The sequence below is a fragment of the Garra rufa genome, chromosome 25 (genome assembly GCF_049309525.1).
Source record: "Garra rufa chromosome 25, GarRuf1.0, whole genome shotgun sequence".
NCBI lineage: Eukaryota > Metazoa > Chordata > Actinopteri > Cypriniformes > Cyprinidae > Garra > Garra rufa.
Genome location: NC_133385.1, coordinates 32,493,362 through 32,513,638, shown reverse-complemented (window position 1 = coordinate 32,513,638; position 20,277 = coordinate 32,493,362). Strand labels below are relative to the sequence as shown.

Here is a 20,277-nt window from a genome sequence, read left to right as displayed (position 1 = left end):
AATGATTTGGAGAACAGATGCAGAAATTTAGCATTGCTTCACTTGCTCACCAATGGATCCTCTGCAGTGAATGGGTGCCGTCAGAAATAGAGTCCAAACAGCTGATAAAAACACCACTAGTAATCCACACCACTCCAGTCCAGCAGTTAACATCTTTTCAAGTGAAAAGCTGCATGTTTGCAAGAAACAAATGCATGAAGACTTCAAACCAGATAACAAATAGGTTCTTATATCCATGATATTGCTTTCTGTAGTGAAAAGGTCATCTCGTCGGAATCTGGAGAGAAATATGTACAGATCACAAGCGAAAACAGTCCTTAACAGATCTAAACAAATGTGTGGGTGGATTTTGATGTGAGAGACAACAAGAGATGGGCTTTTTACTGGAAGAAGTGTTATTACAGTTGAGGTCAAAGGTTAACACTCCCTTTCAGAATCTGCAAAATGTTAATTATTTCACCAAAATAAGAGGGATCATACAAAATGCATGTTATTTTTTATTTAGTACTGACCTGAATAAGATATTTCACAAAAAAGATGTTTACATTTAGTCCACAAGAGAACATAATAGTTTAATTTATAAAAAAATGACCCTGTTCAAAAGTTTACACCCCTTTGATTCTTAATACCTGAATGTTCCACAGCTTTGTTTTTTGTTTTGTTTTTTTTTAGTGATAGTTGTTCATGAGTCTCTTGTTTGTCCTGAACAGTTAAACTGCCTGCTGTTCTTCAGAAAAGTGCTGCAGGTCCCACAAATTCCTTGGTTTTCCAGCATTTTTGTGTATTTGAACCCTTTCCAACAATAACTGAATGACTTGAGATCCATCTTTTCACACTGAGGACAACTGAGGGACTCATATGCAACTATTAGAGAAGGTTCAAACGCTCACTGATGCTTCAGAAGGAAAAACAATGCATTAAGAGCTGGGGGTGTAAACTTTTGAACAGAATGGAGATGTGTACATTTTTTCTTATTTTGCCTAAATATCATTTTTTTTTTTTCCATTTAGTACTGCTCTACAGAGGCTACAAAAGAAACTTACATGTTTCCCAGAAGACAAAACAAGTTAAATTTGTCCTGATCTTTAAATTCAAAAACTTTTCACCCCCAGCTCTTAATGCTTGGTTTCTCCTTCTGGAGCATCAGTGCGTGTTTGAACCTTCTCTAATAGTTGAATATGAGCCCTCAGTGTGAAAAGATGGCTCTCAAAATCATCCAGTCATTGCTGGAAAAGGTTCAAATACACAAAAATGCTGGAAAACCAAAGAATTTGTGGGACCTGAAGGACTTCTGAAGAACAGCAGGCAGTTGAACTGTTCACGACAAACAAGGGACTCATGAACAACTATCACTAAACAAAAAAATCCAGCTGTGGATCATTTGAACGGGGTCATTTTTATAAATTCAACTACCATTTTCTCTTGTGAACTATATGTAAACATCTTTTATGTGAAATATCTTATTCAGATCAGTACTAAATAAAAACATAACATCCCTCCTCTTATTTTAGTAAAATAATTAACATTTTGCAGAATCTGAAAGGGGGATGTAAACTTTTGACCTCAACCGTATGGATTATGGACTCATGGTCTCAATGATGGATTTCTTACAAACAGGCAGTTTTTCTCTTCACAAGATGTTAACTGATGAACGAGTAGTGTGGTTTACGTGTGGATTATTGTGATGTTTTTATCAGATCTCATTCTGACGGCACCCATTCACTGCAGAGGATCCATCGGTGAGCAAGTGATTTAACTACATTTCTCCAAACTATTGTGTGTGAAGAAAAAAAAACTTGTCTACATGTTGGACAGCCTGAGGGTGAGTAAATTTGCAGCAAATTTGCATTTTTGGGTGAAGTATTCTTTTAAAATGCCTACTCAGTATTATACTTAATTATTTAAATTCATATGAACTGACAAGATAGGTGACTTCTGTGGATGGAGTAGATTTACTTACGTTTCACATACAGATCTCGACTTGACATGCCCACAATCTCCATCTTCCGCAGGTCATCCGACATACCGAATTCTGAAATAAGAGAAAAACGCATGACACTCTATCAATCAGGATAAAAAACATGTCAACTAACTCATCGGTCTATTCAGTATCTTTCATATCTTATTACAACAGAATGCAAATAGTTCTTGTCCAATTCTTTAAAGAGATAGTTTACCCAAAAATGAAAATTCTGTCACTAATTACTCACCCTCATGTCGTTCCAAACCTGTAAGACCTTCGTTCATCTTCAAAACACAAATTAAGATATTTTTGATTAAATCCGAGAGCTTTCTGACCCTGCATAGACAGCAATGCAACTGACACGTTCAAGGCCCAGAAAGGTAGTAAGAATATCAATATTATAGTTCATGTGACATCAATCAACCTTAATTTTATAAAGTCGTTATTTTTGTTTTCTTCTTTGCACACAAACATTCTTCTCATAGCTTCATAAAATTACGGTTGAACCGCTGACGTCACATGGACTATTTTAACAATGTCCTTACTACCTTTCTGGGCCTTGAACGTGTCAGTTGCATTGCTGTCTACGCAGGGTCAGAAAGCTCTTAAATTTCATCAAAAACAGTGTTGTTTTCGTCAACGATGACGATGACGAAATCATTTCGTTGACGCCACTTTTTTCCATGACGAAAACGAGACGATGACGAGATAAAAATGGCTCGTTGATGACTAAAACATGACGAGACGTGTGTGAGTTTTCGTTGACGATACGAGAATAGACGAAAATGTTAGTGGGTGGTCCGTCAGACGTTTAAAATGCATGACATTTCTGCTTATTGTGCATGCCAATTAAAACCGAAAAAAGTACCTGCCGCTATGGCAAGCCGTTTTAGCATTAAATGCTCTTTGCCATACTAGTATGGCAAGCCGTTTTAGCATTCCATCCTTGTTTGTCTTTTATGTTCTAAAACATTCCTTCATTATTGTAATTATTGGTGAAAATAGTCGATCCGGAAGCTCACATTGTGTTGAACTATAGATCTGCTATTTTCACAACTTATAAGTGACACTACCCAACAGCAAAATACTTACTGACCTACATTAATTTGTTAAAAGACTACTTTTTCCCCTTTTTTTGACTAAAACTAGACTAAAACCTTCTTGACTTTTCGTCGACTAAAATTGTACTAAAACTATCACATATAGAAGTGACTAAAATTTGACTAAAACTAATAACCATTTTAGTCCAAAAGACTAAGACTAAATCTAAGATGGTTGTCAAAAACAACACTGATCAAAAATATCTTAATTTGTGCTCCGAAGATGAAGGTCTTACAGGTTTCGGAACAACATGAATAATGACAGAATTTTCAGTTTTGGGTGAACTATCTCAACACAGTATGCAGGTTTTCTGTGTTATCGTATTCTCTTCAACTCTACTGATTCTATTGCTGCAGTGGTGTTAAATCCTAAGTAGATGTGGTGTAACAACTTTAAGACCTGAGATAAGACAAACAACACCCTTATGGGGTCACTTAAATGTCATCAACACATCTGAACATGTTATCAGGTGTTTTCCACCAAAGGTTTTAGCCAATCCCTTGACTTACAGACCAGAATGTTTCAACAGTGTTTTCACGACGCGGCATCAATCTGCCATATTGGCGGCACTGAACATAATCAATGCCACTGAACTGAACGTAACTCTCATATTTTGCTGATTATTGATGCTGATCAATTATTGGGCTGTACTAATCAAACCAGTAAAAACATTTGGAGTACTATAGACTGCCAAAACAAATCAAGTATAATAGTGCAAAAAACTGTTTTAAGGAACAAAATGTGTTTGTGGTTGGCCAAACTGAACCAGGATTTCCAGGGCAAGAATCATGACAACATTTGTGTTTGTTCTTATCATTTCCAGTCAGGTAGTAGGTGAAATATTAGGCTAACATTTTAATTAATACTGTTCATATGTCTTTACCACCTATTAACTTTAGTTTGTCAAAATATTGCACCCTTTAGCAGCTTTCACACATTTTTTCCATGGTTTAGACAGCATAAATGAGCAAAACAGCGTATTCAGTAGTACATTAACCATGCAATCCATGCTGTTGTTTACATCCGAGTATCGCCAATATGGCCGCACTTACGGGTAACGTAAGTGCAAACCCTCTATAACATATTTCTTTCCACAGCAAAACACTGACAGGCAAATTTTAACTTTAATTTACATACATTTTTTTGCTACCAACGCATTTAAGCTGTTTATCTATACAGCCTTTTTAAGATTGTAAATGCCTGACTATGATGCCTAAAAATGTTGTCTAAGTTGGCAAGTCAATAGGTTTTAGGACACAGTCCATTTCCGATTTTATAGTGCATGAATCAATCACCCACAGCACTAAAACTCAGGCCGCTTTAATAGCTAAACATCACAGATCAAGAACAAATAAGAAGATTATGAAAAGAAGAAATCAAATATAAAACATGCACCAAATGTAGCCTTTGTGTTAATGTTGTTAACATTATGGGCCATTCTACAGAACTGGTGCAAACTGCTGTCCCACAACCAAAAAAAGCATTACATGTTTACTAAGATCCTTCTATTATCTATTGAAACCCACAATAATATTTAAAATATTAGTAAGCTATATGTAAAATTCTCATTTACTGGGTACTTTCAATTGGGAGGTGGCTGTCCTGAACCCTAACTCCTAAATTTTAACTTATGAAAATAATATTGAAAGAGTTCTTGTATTTTTTAATATATATTTTATATTTTCTTCGTAAATTATGAATCTTTATGTAAAAAAAAGGTGTTTCGCATTTTTCATGTCACTACTGAAACAGTGTATATTTTAGTCTATTGGCCAAGACTTATTAAAAAAAAAAACTACAAGTTGTGAGTAGATAGGTCTCATCATTTTGAGGTAAATGTGTTCAAAAGTCTGAAAAATCTGTGTGTAACTTTAAGGAACGTCACTACCGAACACCTTTTTTCTACAATTAAGCACACTTTTTTAAAAGTTATTCTATAAAATTTAGTTTTTATATGTGTATAGATGTTCAGAACTATGCATGTGCTGATCAGCATCTTTGAGCGAGGTTCAAAAGTATCTAAAATTTTCACTACTGAAACATTTGGTGAAGCTTCGGTAGTGACATCCGTTTTTTTTTTTTTTTGGGGTGTTATACCATAGAACTGTTATTACCGTAACAGTCACTACCAAAACATGTCATCATTGTTTCAGTACTGACAACAGAGGGGAAATAAACAAAATTTTAGTACAGTTATGCATTTTTTTTTTTGTATTTTAGTATGTCTTAGAAGTGTTTTAGGGAAGAAAATTATCTAAATTTTTAGTACAGTTATGCAATTTTTTTTGTATCTCAGTGTGTTTTAGTATGTGGGTTAAAATTCTGTAATGTGATGTGGTCACTACCAAAAAATGTGTAGTCACTATCGAAACATGGGATGTTTTGTCAAAAATAAAGTATGCTGAATTATCAGTCAAGACGTTATGATAGCTTTTGGTTCAATGTATATTCAAACTAATGAATTCTTAACTTTAAAGTCAGTATGGTCAACTTTTTAGATTCAAAAAACAACAAAAGTCCTAAATTAAACTGAAAATATTGTTAAAAATGTAATTGTTATGGATTTATCTCTGAAAAAAAAAATAGCAAAAGACATATTTACAATCTAGATGTAAGCAAAATCTTAACAGGTCAATATAATCCTTATAAATAAATTATATATTACTGCTTTTCGGTAGTGACAAATCTGGGGAGAGGACAAATATTCCAAAACATTTTGAAAATACAATATGAGAATTAACAGCACAATTACTAAAAATGTGTACCTTCGATGTTATTCAATTTGCATACATAGACATTTTTCGGAAAAGGCATTTTTCAAGACGTTTCCAACTCTGACTTTGGATCAATTTTGTAGAATTCAAAAAAAAAAAAAAAAAAAAAAAGTCTGATGATACTGTTTCATCATGTGATTCTAGAAATGATTACATGTGAGTTTGTACAACTTAATCATTATGTAAATAGGAGGACAAAAAACGTTTTCAGTCACAAGAGCTGTTTCTCTGTTTAAAAAAAACAGCTTCCTGTATACAAAATATATAAAAAAATACTCTATTTTTACTCTTGTAAATAAAATTAAAAGAAAAAATTAAATATTATTATTACTAATAATAATAATAATAATCTCTTACACCACCTCTACATTTTTGTTTTTAAAGACTTTAAGCAAAAAAAATAAATAAATAAATAAAAGATAACAAAAACAGATTCAGAAAACTATAAACATTCAATTAATCGTCTGTAATGTCTCCGCTTCGCGTCGTGCCTAACAACGCCCTTCAGCCGTGATTTATTCATGATACAGCACGGCCTCTCGTACCTTATTGCTTAAATATCACATGTTATGATATTGTTTATGAGTCGGTGGCATAATATATCTGTATCGAGTGTCAAAAGAAGGCCGCTATGTGTTGTGTAGCCCCCATTATTACCCTCAGTACATCTCCTCCTCCAGATCGTTTCCGTGTTGAGGATCTGCCTGAATTTCTTGCACACCAGCGCCAGGTTGGGCAGCGCAGTGCCGGGCAGAGAAGCGAAGATCTCCACTAGGAGCTCCGGCGGCAGATCCAGCAGCGACTGCGGGTGTGGTGGCCCTGCAGATGCCGAGGCCGAGTTCCGAGAAGCGAGTCCAGCGGCTCCGCTAGGCCCCGCAGCGCTGCTGTTATGACAGCTGCTTCTCCGACTGACGCTGCTGCCATCGGGCTCGTCTTTCATTTTGCCCACGACCCTCTCCTCTTCCTCCTCCTCGTCCATGTCCATCTCGGAGTCGCTGTCCTGATCCGCCTGGCTGTGCCTCTGCCGCCGCCTGCACCGCCGCGACTGACCCACTCCACAGAGCCTGGCACACACCGCCATCCGTAACAACATTACATCATCACCGCACAACAGCTTCTTCTTCTTCTTCTTCTTCTTCGTCTTTTTAATGGCGGGTGGCAACCGGCATTTAAGGTGCATATCCGCCACCTACTGTGCTGGAGTGTGGGCCAGAAATGTAAGCATCTAATCACGGTATGACTCAAAACAAAAAAAACAAAAAAAAAACCTTTACTTTACCTTCTTCCTACCTTTATAATTACTTTACCAATCAATTAAATCCTTTTCATTAAACCAGTTTCTCTTAAAAAGTTAAACAAATCTCCCATTATCTGCTCTCCGATTTTAAAAAGATTTTTAAGGCTCAACATGTTTTCTCCAAACTTCAGTACTTCCTCTTTTAATTTTATCCTTTGTTTTTCATATTTGACACATTCACTAATCACATGTTCCGCTGATTCCTCTCCCCTTCCACAATCACACATACCTGAAGGGTGCTTTTTTAATAAATACATAGTTTTATTTAATCCAGTATGTCCTAATCTCAACCTCGAAATAATGCTACTTTCTCTAGCACATCGACCTGTAGGTTTCCTTTTCCCCACTTCTTGCATAATATTGTATAAATGCCGCCCTTTCTTTCCTTCATCCCATTGTCTCTGCCATGTCTTCATAACATTTTCCTTTATTTTAACTTTAACTTCAGCTTTACTTACTGCCACTTTTGTAATTCTGTCAAGTTTCAAAGCTTGCTTAGCCAACATATCTGCTGTTTCATTTCCTTCAATCCCCCTATGAGCTGGAATCCACATAAATCTGACCGCTGCATTAATATGCTGCAGTCTGTATACAGTCTCATATATTTCGTACACAATATCAAGTCTGTTATTAGATGATACCGACTGAAGAGACATTAATGATGATAGGCTATCAGAGCAAATTAAAACCTTGGCAATTTTGTTTTGTTCCACCCACTGTAATACCCTTAAAATAGCTAACATTTCCACAGTAAATACTGTCAGATGATCAGAGGTTCTTTCCTTAACATTTACCTTTAGTTCTGGAATAGTGAATGCAAAACCGGTAAAACCACTCTTAGGATCTTTTGAGCCATCCGTAAATGCAGCTATAAATGAATTATATATAGACCTTATTCTAGCCTCCACTTTTTCAACCCAGTTTCCTTTCCCATTAAGTCTTTTTATTTCTCCTTGAATATAGAAGTCTATAATTAGTGGTGAAAACAACCAAGGCGGCGTCCTTGAACAAGGAACAGTAGGACTGAACTTACTCTCCTGCAATTTCATTTCAATTGCTATTTTACTAGATGCCCAAGCAAAGCATTCTGTCTTAGCCTTCCCACTTTCCCAACAAGGGGTAAGACACTTAACTGTAGGATGCCATCTTTCATTATGACCTTTTAGATTGGCCCAATAATTCATCATCAGTTGCTCAAATCTTAAGCTTAATGGTAGCTCACCCACCTCCACTTGCAATGCGCAAGCCGGTGAGGACCTTATTGCTCCACAACAAATTCGCAGTGCTTGATTTTGTATACTTTCCAGTTTCTTTAGTGTTGTTTTCGACGCAGATCTAAACACTATACTTCCATATTCCATCACTGGTCTTATTAAAGCCACATACACCCCTCTTAAGGCTCCTTTACTAGAACCCCACTCTATCCCAGTTAAGCACCTCATTATATTTAAAATCTTCTTACACTTTTCCTCTACTTTCCTTACCTGCTCTGTCCAAGTTAGTTTAGAGTCAAATGTTACCCCTAAAAACCGAAAGGAATTTACCTGCTCAATTTGATTTCCATACAGTAACACCTTAGCATCTTTATCCCTCTTTTGAGTAAAAACCATCATCTTTGTTTTTTCCACTGAAAATTTAAAACCCCATGCATAAGACCATTCTTCAATTAAACCTACTGCTTCCTGTATCTTCTCTTGTACTAAAAGTAAGTTCTTGCCATTTTTCCACAGGGCAGCGTCATCAGCAAATAATGACTTCCCAATATCATACTTTATTTTACTAAAAACATCATTGATCATAATAGAGAAAAGTAATGGGCTTATCACACTACCCTGCGGGGTCCCATTATCTACTTTAAATTTATTAGACACTGAAGCACCAATTTTAACCTGAATATACCTTTCAAATAGAAAACTTTTGACCCAATTAAAAGCTCTTCCCTTAATACCCATTTTATCTAATTTAATCAGTAGCCCCTCTTTCCATACCATATCATAAGCTTTTTCCACATCCAAGAAAACTGCCATAACCGATTCCTTATTTATCAAAGCTTTTCTAATTTCTGTTTCCAAACAAACCACAGGGTCCATTGTTCCCCGTCCTTTCCTAAAACCACTTTGGTAGGGGGATAAAAGACATTTACTTTCTATATAAAATGTCATTCTTTCTACAATCATCCATTCCATAATTTTCCCCACATGCGACGTTAGGGCAATGGGCCTGTAGTTTGCTGGATTTGTTGGATCCTTACCTGGTTTTACTATAGGTATAATAATAGCCTCTTTCCAACTTATTGGTAATCTCCCTTCTTCCCAGCTCTTATTATATAAACCTAACAGTTTCATTTGCATTAAAATTCCAAACTGTTTCAACATCCTATAACTAATCTGATCTTTTCCTGGAGCAGTTATCTTAGCTTTATCTATTGCCCGTTTCATTTCGCTTAATGTAAAAGGGTAATCCAAAGCTTCCTCTGTACTTTCTTTCCTTATAAGTGCCTCTGGGTATGAATTTCTAGTCACTTCTCTCCCTCTTTTGCCAGCCTCTGACAGATTATTAGAACTATGAATTTCAACCAAAGCCTTAGCTATGATATCAGCTTTTTCCCCATTTGTTACTGCTATGGTTTCTCCTGATTTTAATACTGGAAACTGCCAGTCTTTTCTAATTCCCCTCATTTTCCTTATCATTCCCCACACATTTCCTAATGGAGTCGTTCTACCTATTTTATTACAATATTCTCTCCAACTGTCTCTTTTTGCCTTTTTAACTACTTTCCTAACTTGAGCTTGGGCCTTTTTGTACTCTATTAATCTTTGGAAGTTAAGATTATTCTTCAGCATTTTAAATGCCTTATTCCTTACTTTAATGCTTTTCCCACATTCTTCCGTCCACCATGGAACTGGTTTCCTATTCATTTTTCCTTTGCTTTTTGGAATACATAAGTTAGCCACTCTAAGCACTACGTCTTTAAATTTTCCATCAATTTCATCTATATCCTGGCTTAAATCAACTTCACTACTTGCCACCTCACATAAATATTCAAATTTACCCCACATAGCCTTATTTAATATCCATTTTTCCTCTCTTCCCTCTTCCCTCTCATCCTTTCTCACACATAACTTACATAAAACAGGAAAATGATCACTACCCATAGTAGACTCCTCCCATAACTCCCACTCACAAATACCTGCCACCTCTTTTGACACCAGTGTTAAATCAAGCGCTGAACTTTTACCTGTGTGAACATCTATTCTTGTGCTTCTCCCATTATTAATGCATACCAGATCCAACTCATCCAACAATTGTTCTATTATTAGACCATTTACATCTGTTTTCCCCCCTCCCCATAATGAACTATGGGCATTAAAATCTCCACATAAAATAGTGCGGCCACTTGCTAGCTCAACAATCTGTTTTAATTTATCACCATCTAATCTTCTACATGGATTATAATAATTTGCCACAGAAAACTTATCTTGCTTAGTCCATATTTTAACAATAATATACTCTTCCTCCCTTCCTTTTGATATAACTTGAAATGGAATACTTTCCTTGATAAATGTAGCACACCCACCCCCTACACCATCTTCCCTATCATTTCTTACACTAACATAATTACATATACTAAAATCTAATTTCCGTGATAACCATGTTTCCTGTATACAAATTACATCAGGTGCAGTTGGTAACGGACTAATAAAATACTTTAATTCCTGTCCATTTGCCACCAAGCTTCTTGCATTCCATTGAAGAATAAGGACCATAATATCAGCCAACAGATGAAACTTCCTGACTGGCCTGAGCACTTAGCTCATTCCTCACCTCTTCCCAGGACAAATCATTCAGACTAAGATGGTTCACTGCTGCCTTTACTATTATTTGTATCCTTTCCGTTTTTGACTTCGCCTCCGTTGTAGCATTGATGACCCCTGCTATAAAAATGATTAATTTCCTTAAATCAACCAGAACTTTGCCCTCTTTACTCTGTTCATGTTGATCATTTTTCAGATTCTCACTTGCCTCATTTACTACTCTTTCCTCCCTGCGATTCACCAGTCTAACAGCCTCTGCATATGATATTTTATTTTTAACTCTGACCTGCTGGATCTCAACCTGCCTTTTCATTACTTCACATCCCCCATATGCCACACTGTGATTCCCTCCACAGTTACAGCATTTCAGTTGTACATCCTTTCTACATTTCTCATAGTCATGGTCTTCCCCACATCTAGCACACCTTCTTTTCCCTTTGCAATTCATGGCTGTGTGACCAAACCTCTGACATTTAAAACATCTCAAAGGTTTAGGCACGTATTCTCTCACATTATACATCATATACCCCAGGGATACTTTATTAGGAAGCATTTCATCCTCAAATTCCAACAATACACTTTCACTTACTTGTCTCACCCCATTCTTAAAGCTGGTCAATCTTCGGGCATCTTTCACTTTCCCTCCTTTTAAGTTTGCTTTTATTTCTTCCACATTTACATCAACAGGAATGCCCCAAATCACCCCCCTCTTCCACATGTTTCTCTTCTCCACGCGACTAACACTACTTACTTTATGCCTTCCTACCTCCTTCATTCTACAGGCCCTTTCTCTTTGATCTTCATTTTTGCATATTATTAAAAGGTTTCCATCCCTCAACACTTTGGCCATTTTGACATCTCCCACTTGGTTTTTTAAAATCGTAGTCAACTTCACTGGATTCATACCAAGCACTCCATTTTCCTCACCAAATCTAAGTATTACTTTGAACTCATCATCTATCTTCGGATTATCATCCTTTCCATCAACTTTAGTCGTCATCCCTTTGAATTTCTTTGACCCCGCTTTTCCACTCTCACCACCCCGTTTCTCTCTTATTCCATCTATTTCCTGACTAAACTCCACATGATCCTCGTTCTCAGTGTCATCCGAGTAAGCCCATTCTGGCCCATTTCCAGCACAGCTTTGCCTACCCGACATCGTTGTCAACGCTTTGTCACGCTTCCCCATTTCTTCCAAAAAAGTTCCTTGTCTTCTCTTCATTAGGTGACAGCAACTCGAAGAACTTTTATCATCGCTTCTTCAACTTTTCCTCCCGCGTAAACTTTTCAAAAGGTTTAGCCGACAACCAGTCAAACTTTGTGTAAAGTCTCGTTCCTACGGTGGCCGAGCCTCCACCTCTCCAAAACTGAGCCTCGGTCGAAACTCCACCGCACAACAGCTGCTGTCACCTGCAGTGCTCCTCTACTGCGTGCGTGCGCGTGCGTGCGCGTGCGTGTTACGTGCCTAGGCGTCCGCTCGTGACGCCATCGCGCAGCACGCTGACGACCTACGTTTGGACGTCACTGGTTACGGAAGATTAGTAATGTTAATTTAAATGTGTATATATTTGTATTAATATGTACATAATTGCATAGTAATAAAAATATATATAATTAAAATTTGTTTTGGTCTGACCCGGTCTGACCTAGGTTCACATAGCCTATATTTGATTCTGCCAATGTTGTACACTCCTTTACTTTAAAATACATTATTTTTTTATTATAACAATACTATTAATTTTTTTTATTTTTATTTTATTTTATACGGTACATTTTTTTTCATGCAAATAGTTACCCATCTTATCCGCTTCTTAAAACTGAACTAAATTCACTTCTAAAATCTCTTCATCTTATAAAGAATAAAAAACCCTATTATTCCTGAAATATTATACAGAGGTATTTAAAGAAAACACATTTATTTAGATGCTTTCCTTATGTGCGATTGTTGGAATATCTTTGTAATATCATTGTAATGTCATTCACATTCTGGTGTTTTTAGTTTTTCTGTAACAATTTTTGTTTTTATTATTATTGTGTTTTTCATTTATGTTTAATTTTAACTATTGGTCATTATTTTATTAGTTCATACATTTAAAATTATAATATTTAAAAGCAAAAACAACAAAAAAGAACGAATTGTTTTTCTAAATACCGCACTATAGCGACATCTTGCTGTCAAATATGTGTGAACATTGGGTGGAAAATAAAGTCTAACTTAATACTTTCTCTTTGTTTGTTTGTTTGCATTATTAATAACCCCTTGTGCTTAATAGAAAAGGGAAAATAAACTAATTTAAAAAAAAATGTAGAAGCACAGTCAACATTTTAAGAGCACCTGCTAATCAATAACAATAACAATTAACTTTAACATTATGTTTATATACACATACTTATATATATATATATATATATATATATATATATATATATATATATATTTTTTTTTTTTTTTTTTTTTTTTTTTTTTTTTTTTACATATTGTTTAAGAGGCTCAGGAAATATCTGATTATCTGAAATGATACTTTAAAAACGAAACTAAAAGGGCCAGTAGGCGGCGGTAAGACACTTTGTATATGTAGGCTTTTTACATTTATTTTTACATAAAGACAAATACCCACAATTACCAAGTGTATTCTGGTCCGTGTTTTTATGGCAGTCTACAGCAAACAGTTACAACTGTATTCTGCCTATTTTGTATTTCATGAAATTAATCAATGTTTTTGAATTAATATTATTCATCTCTTACGAAAATGAACCATGATTTTATTATAGTAAATATGTAGCAACCATGTTTTTGTCTTATAATTACCAGTTGTATAAACACAGTTTTCGTACAAATAGCATAGTTAAACTATGGTTAGTTTAGCAAAACCATGATTCATTTGGTTTAACTATAGTAACCTTTTTTTTGGTAATATAAAACCATGGTTCGTTAGGCCCTGTTTACACTTGGTACAGGTATGTGCCAAAAAATTAGAATATCGAGGGAAAGTCCATTTATTTCAATAATTTGTTTCAAAAGGTGAAACTTGTGTGTTATAGTAGTTCACTACACACAAAGTGAAATATTTCAAGCCTTTATATGTTTAAATTTAACTGGTTATGGATTAAAGATTGAAAACAAATCCAGTATTTCACAAAATTAGAATATCATGACAAAGTTCAACATTGTAGGCTCCCTGTGTCCCAATCTAGTCAGCTAATTAATGCAAAACACCTGCAAAGGTTTCCTCAGCCTTTAAATTGTCTTCAAGGGGAAGACTGCTGACTTGACGGTTGTGCAGAAAACCATCATTGACACCCTCCATAAGGAGGAAAAGTCTCAAAAGGCAATTGCAGAAGAAACTGGATGCTCTCAGAGTGCAGTATCGAAGTATATTAAAAGAGTGTTAAGAGAAAGGTAAGGAAGATGTGGCCGGAAAAGGAGCACAAGTGACGGATGACCGTTGAGAGGATTGTCAAGGGCGATTCAGAAATCTGGGGGAGCTTCATATGGAGTGGCCTGAGGCTGGTGTCAGTGCATCAAGAACCACCACATACAGACGTCTGCATGATATGGACTACAGCTGGAGAATTCCATGCGTCAAGCCACTCTTGAACCAAAAACAACGTCAGAAGCGTCTGTGCTGGGCTATGGAGAAAAAGTACTGGTCTGATGAAAGCAAGTTTTGCCTTTCCTTTGGAAATCAAGGTCCCAGAGTCTGGAGGAAGACCGAAGACGCACAAAAGTCAGGTTGCTTAAAGTCCAGTGTAAAGTTTCCACAGTCAGTGATGGTTTGGGGAGCCATGTCATCTGCTGGTGTGGGTCCATTGTCTATTATCAAGTCCACAGTCAACGCAGCTGTCTACCAGGAAATTTTAGAGCACTTCATGCTTTCTGCTGCCGACAAGCTTTTTGGAGATGACGATTTTATTTTTCAGCAGGATTTGGCACCTGCTCACAAAGCCAAAACTACCAGTACCTGATTTAATAGCCATGGAATAACTGTACTTGATTGGCCAGCAAACTCGCCTGACTTGAAAATCGTTGGGGTATTGTCAAAAGGAACAGAGACCCCAAAATGCAGATGAGCTGAAGGCCAATATTAAAGCAACTTGGGCTACCATAACACCTCAACTGTGTAATTAGTGTAAAAGGAGGCCCAACAAAGTACTGAGGACATAATACAGTACATCAACACACTTTTTTTAGAAGGCCAACATGTGTTTAAGATCCTTTTTTAATTGTTCACATGAAATATTCAATTTTTGTGAAATACTGGATTTTTTTTTTGTCTTAATCCATAATCATCAAAATTGAAACAAAGGCTTGACATATTTCACTTTGTGTGTAGTGAACTAATATAACATACAAGTTTCACTATTTGAAACAAGTTATTGAAATAAATGGACTTTCCCTCGATATTCAAATTTTTTTTACACATACCTGTAGTATTAAGATGCGTTTTGGTCGATCGGATCACAGTCAAAACAAGAGCGGCGGGAGGTACAGTTATTGCGCGCGCACTTGTACTTACTGTTGCTAATGTTATTAGCAAACAAGCTGCAGTAGGCTAGGCAGGCAGTAGGGGGTAGACTACACTCCAGTTTCGATTTCTGGCAGAAAGCTAGGCGTGTTGGATCCAACAACAGAATAAAGTCGATCGGTCACGATGGCGGAGGCTCAAAGTGAGTTAACTATTTAACTATTTTAACTAATCTAATAGTATTTCAGTACGGTTTCCTATGAAGGTAACCCATAAATCCCGGATTCCGATTGAAATTCGGAATGTTCTTGTTTCTGTTCGTACATTTCTGTCATTTAAGTTTGATGTTTTGAATTACTTTAGCTTCTTCACAAAAGTAGACTATCCTTAGTAGACAACTCTCTATTAACTGCACAAGTAGATTCTTATTGTTTTCATGAGCAAAAGTAGGTCTATCATTTGTAGTCTTGCATAGACGAAGTTGTTATATTATGAATGCTACAGATATATAAAGCATGTTTTAGTGCATCAAGTTTAAGAGCAAAAAAAAGATTGAATTTGATAAGAAGATGTAATTTTGTCTGTTTGTCTATATACCGGTATTATATATATATATATATATATATATATATATATATATATATATATATTGTGGCGGGAGTCCCGAGGCACAATCAGCGTCGCCCTGGCAACTCACGCCAAACACCTGGACCTCATCACCACGGACCAATCGTTCACGGACGCCGCCCCTACAAAAGCCGGTTGCTCACCACAGATCACTGAGAAACTATCTCCGATGAGGTTGAAGCTTACCTGCTCTCTGCTCTCATTTCCCCCTACAGATTCGCCGTGAACGATTGGCCACCGTCACTTCTGGACACCGCCACCACCGCGAACTCACCTTCAAGCACCTACCCGTTTGCTTGCACCTTCCTGGGGAATTCTGCACGACAAGGACTTCACCTCTCACGGAGCACCGACGCACATTCACCTGCCACTTCACCGTTTCACTTAAGTCTGTTCAATAAACTCACCCTCCGGGGCTCAACTAAAAGTCTTGTCTTGTCGTGCTGTTCCCCGCCCGGCCACAAGGTGGTGGAGAATGCGGGCATTGGCTCGTCGCGGGGACTGGGCGGTCTGTATACTGCGCGGGGGTGCGCCTCTAGCGTACCTCGACGACGTGGTCATCCACTCGGAGGCGTGGGAAGACCACCTGGAGCGGCTGCGCAGGGTGCTGTTGGAGCTTCGCCGGGCTGGACTAACCGCCAACCCCCGCAAATGCCACCTAGCCATGAACGAAGGCAGGTACCTCGGCTTCAAAGTGGGAAGAGGACTCATCCGGCCTCAGGAGGACAAGGTCAAAGCCATTATGGATGCCCCTAAGCCATCCACCAAGTCGCAGGTACGTGCCTTCTTGGGGTTGGCGGGTTATTATCGGTGCTTTATCCCCGGCTTTTCCTCTATAGCCGCCCCTCTGACAGACCTGACCAGGAAGGGACAGCCAGAGCGGATCCGTTGGTCTGGGGAAACCGAGGAGGCCTTCCGGCGCATCAAGGAGGCCCTGACCACCGAGCCCGTCCTGCGTGCCCCAGACTTCAACTGTCCCTTCCTGCTCCAAACGGATGCCTCCGACACGGGATTGGGGGCCGTGCTCTCCCAGGTCCAGGAGGGAGAGGAGCATCCGATTGTGTACATCAGCCGGAAGCTGTCCAAGGCCGAGCGCAACTACGCCGCGGTAGAGAAAGAAGCTCTCGCCATCAAGTGGGCAGTCCTGGAGCTGAGGTACTATTTATTAGGTCGACATTTTACACTGTTTACAGATCATGCACCGCTACAGTGGATGGCCCGGGCCAAAGACACTAACGCCCGGGTCACGAGGTGGTTCCTCTCGCTCCAGGACTTCCACTTCGATGTGCGCCACCGGGCCGGATCCAGCAACTCCAACGCTGACGGACTCTCTCGGTCTTGGGCAGCGTATGCAGGTCTGTCAGGGGTCATTCCCCTCCCACCCCCTGTCTCCCCTTTTGTTTCTGCCACCAGGACCAGGACGTCGCTTGGGGGGGGGAGTGTGGCGGGAGTCCCGAGGCACAATCAGCGTCGCCCTGGCAACTCACGCCAAACACCTGGACCTCATCACCACGGACCAATCGTTCACGGACGCCGCCCCTACAAAAGCCGGTTGCTCACCACAGATCACTGAGAAACTATCTCCGATGAGGTTGAAGCTTACCTGCTCTCTGCTCTCATTTCCCCCTACAGATTCGCCGTGAACGATTGGCCACCGTCACTTCTGGACACCGCCACCACCGCGAACTCACCTTCAAGCACCTACCCGTTTGCTTGCACCTTCCTGGGGAATTCTGCACGACAAGGACTTCACCTCTCACGGAGCACCGACGCACATTCACCTGCCACTTCACCGTTTCACTTAAGTCTGTTCAATAAACTCACCCTCCGGGGCTCAACTAAAAGTCTTGTCTTGTCGTGCTGTTCCCCGCCCGGCCACAATATATATATATATATATATATATATATATATATATATATATCTGTCTGTCTGTCCGTCTCTCTCTCTGTCTGTCTATCTAGATTTAGCCAAAGTTTGTCTTACAAATGCTTCAATCTAGTTAATGAAGATTACATTCTTACCTAACTCTGAATGTTCTTAAATGCAGAATTTTATGAAATACAAAAAAATAAAATAAAATACACCACCAGAATAATAAGGGCTGGACACTAAAGGGTCTCTACTAAATTATCATCATATCAAATTGTATGTCTTTATTCCGGCTGACATGAGCTCTAACCAGTTCTTTTCATGCTGAGCCAGACACACAGATAAAATCATCTGTTAAGAGAAGTGATGTAAGTACATTTTCTACAATGTGTGTTTGTTACAATGAGACTTCAAAGCTCTTTATTTTCAGCTGATGTTGTGTGTGTTTGTTAACACTCATCATTCTCTCTTTATTAAGAGGCACAGTTTGGGAAGGCCTAGTAAGCATGATGAAAGTGCTTTCGAAAAACAAGGTAGGCTCATATATATATATTTTTTTATTAAATATGAGATCTCTACTTTGATTGCTGATGAACCGTACAGTTTGTGTTTGTGTCTGCATTAAGAAACTCAGTGTCCTAATATTACTAAAGATCATGATACGTGTTGGGGACTGAATTTTTTTTTCCTTTTAAATCAACATCAGATCAAATTGTACTTGTGTCCTTAATCTAGCTGACATAACCAGTACTTTTCAATTAGGGCCAGATACAACGACGGAATGTATAGTAAGTGACAAAAAAAAATCCTATAATGTGCATTTGTTAAGACCATGGTAAACTGACTTGGAAGCTTTTTACTTTTCATTCACTAACAAGGACCATGCCACAACCATACAGATAATACTTTATTATGATGAAGACAAGATGAAGGAAATAGGAAGGAATAGGCTGTAATTATTCTCTGAGCACCTTAAGAAGCTGAAGAATGCAAGAAGGAACATGCATTCTAATGTTTGGTCTATCAAAGGGCTCATGTAGCCTAAGCATATCCAATGTGGATACATTAGCTCAGAAGATCAGAAGTTAATGGCGAGCATCTAGCTATGGTGGTTGGTTCTTATTTCCATAGACTTTAGAAACATGGGAATGTGAAATTGAGTCGCATTGCTCACCAGTTGCAAGTTTGTGAATGAAGTTGATTCTGGATAAGTAAGTCTGAATAGTGGAGGCTCAGATTTTTAAATTAGAACGAACATTGAGTGACAAATTTGCAGATGGACCAAACATCCAGTAAAGGAAACAGAATTTGGTAGTAGAAGGCAGAAAGGGTACTATGGCCAAGACCACTGAGGATAGCTTCTCGCGAAGGTCTTCCAGATGTGGATTTAGTTGAAGATGGTAAGTGAAAACGGTGGAACTGGCGTGGGATGGATGTCTGACTCTGGATCCAAGATCCTGAACTTCTGAAAAGAAAGGCGAGACAAAGAATCGGCTATTCTATTATAGTAGCCTGGAATGTGAGCGGTTTGGATTGGAAACTGGTGTTGAGCAGATATTAGTGTCAGTCTGCGAACAAATTGCATGATGGCAGGGAAATGAGATCTGCCTTCATTTATGATATCAATGACTGCTGAGTTGTCCGAGTGAATAATTATGATATGTTTGGACCATTTGTGCCACCAAAGGATGGCTGCTATAATGACTGCATACATTTAGAAAAGAGCGGACGAGGGCAAGTCTGATTGCTGAACTAGATAGCTAAACTCAGGTGGCCATTCGGAAGTGAACCAACAGACTATGTAGTATCCGCTGAGGCAGGTGGAAGGTGCTGCATCTGTATAAAGCTGAATGTCTTCTGCCTGTGTGACGTAGACATTATAAAAGAAGAATATGCCATTCCATGAAGACAGGAATTGTTTCCAGAGGCGCATTTCCATCTTACAGTCTTCGTCCATATAGTGACTTTGTCATGAAGAGAGGGGATTGTTGCTACTTTTGATAGTAGGTGAGCAAGGTGTTATTGATGAGAATACAGAGTCCTCTGAGAGGGAGTCGAAGATCTTGGGGCTGCTTTTGCAGCCAAAAGTGAGGCGTACTGCAAAAGAATAATCTCCTTTCCAGAATATTCAGAAGAAATGCCAGAATTCTGAATGAATGGGCATGAAAGCACTGGTGATATCTGCTTTTGAGAGCCATGCTCTGTGCCCTGCCTTGCGGATGAGAGTGATTGCTTGGTCAATGGATGCGTATTTCATGGAAAAGTCTGGGGCTGGAATGATGCTATTAATGCTTGGAATGCATGTGCCGTGAGGGAAAGAAAGGTCAATGATTAATCTTTTTCCCAGAGTGATTTCTGGTGGCG

General features: G+C 38.4%; 1 protein-coding gene across 2 annotated transcripts in view; it reads right to left on the bottom strand.

Annotated features, from left to right (window-relative positions):
* fbxo31 (F-box protein 31) overlaps nucleotides 1-7,342 on the bottom strand; it is a 34,490-nt gene extending 27,148 nt beyond the window's left edge. The window contains exons 1-2 of one of the 2 annotated variants that reach the window (XM_073831410.1): nucleotides 6,496-7,342; nucleotides 1,961-2,032 (exon numbers count right to left, since the gene is read on the bottom strand). In XM_073831410.1, coding sequence (XP_073687511.1) covers nucleotides 1,961-2,032; nucleotides 6,496-7,018 — 595 coding nt within the window. In that variant the 5' untranslated portion in view covers nucleotides 7,019-7,342. The remainder of the gene's footprint in view (nucleotides 1-1,960; nucleotides 2,033-6,495) is intronic. The other variant, XM_073831411.1, reaches the window with a different exon arrangement.
* Nucleotides 7,343-20,277: the final 12,935 nt, after the last annotated feature.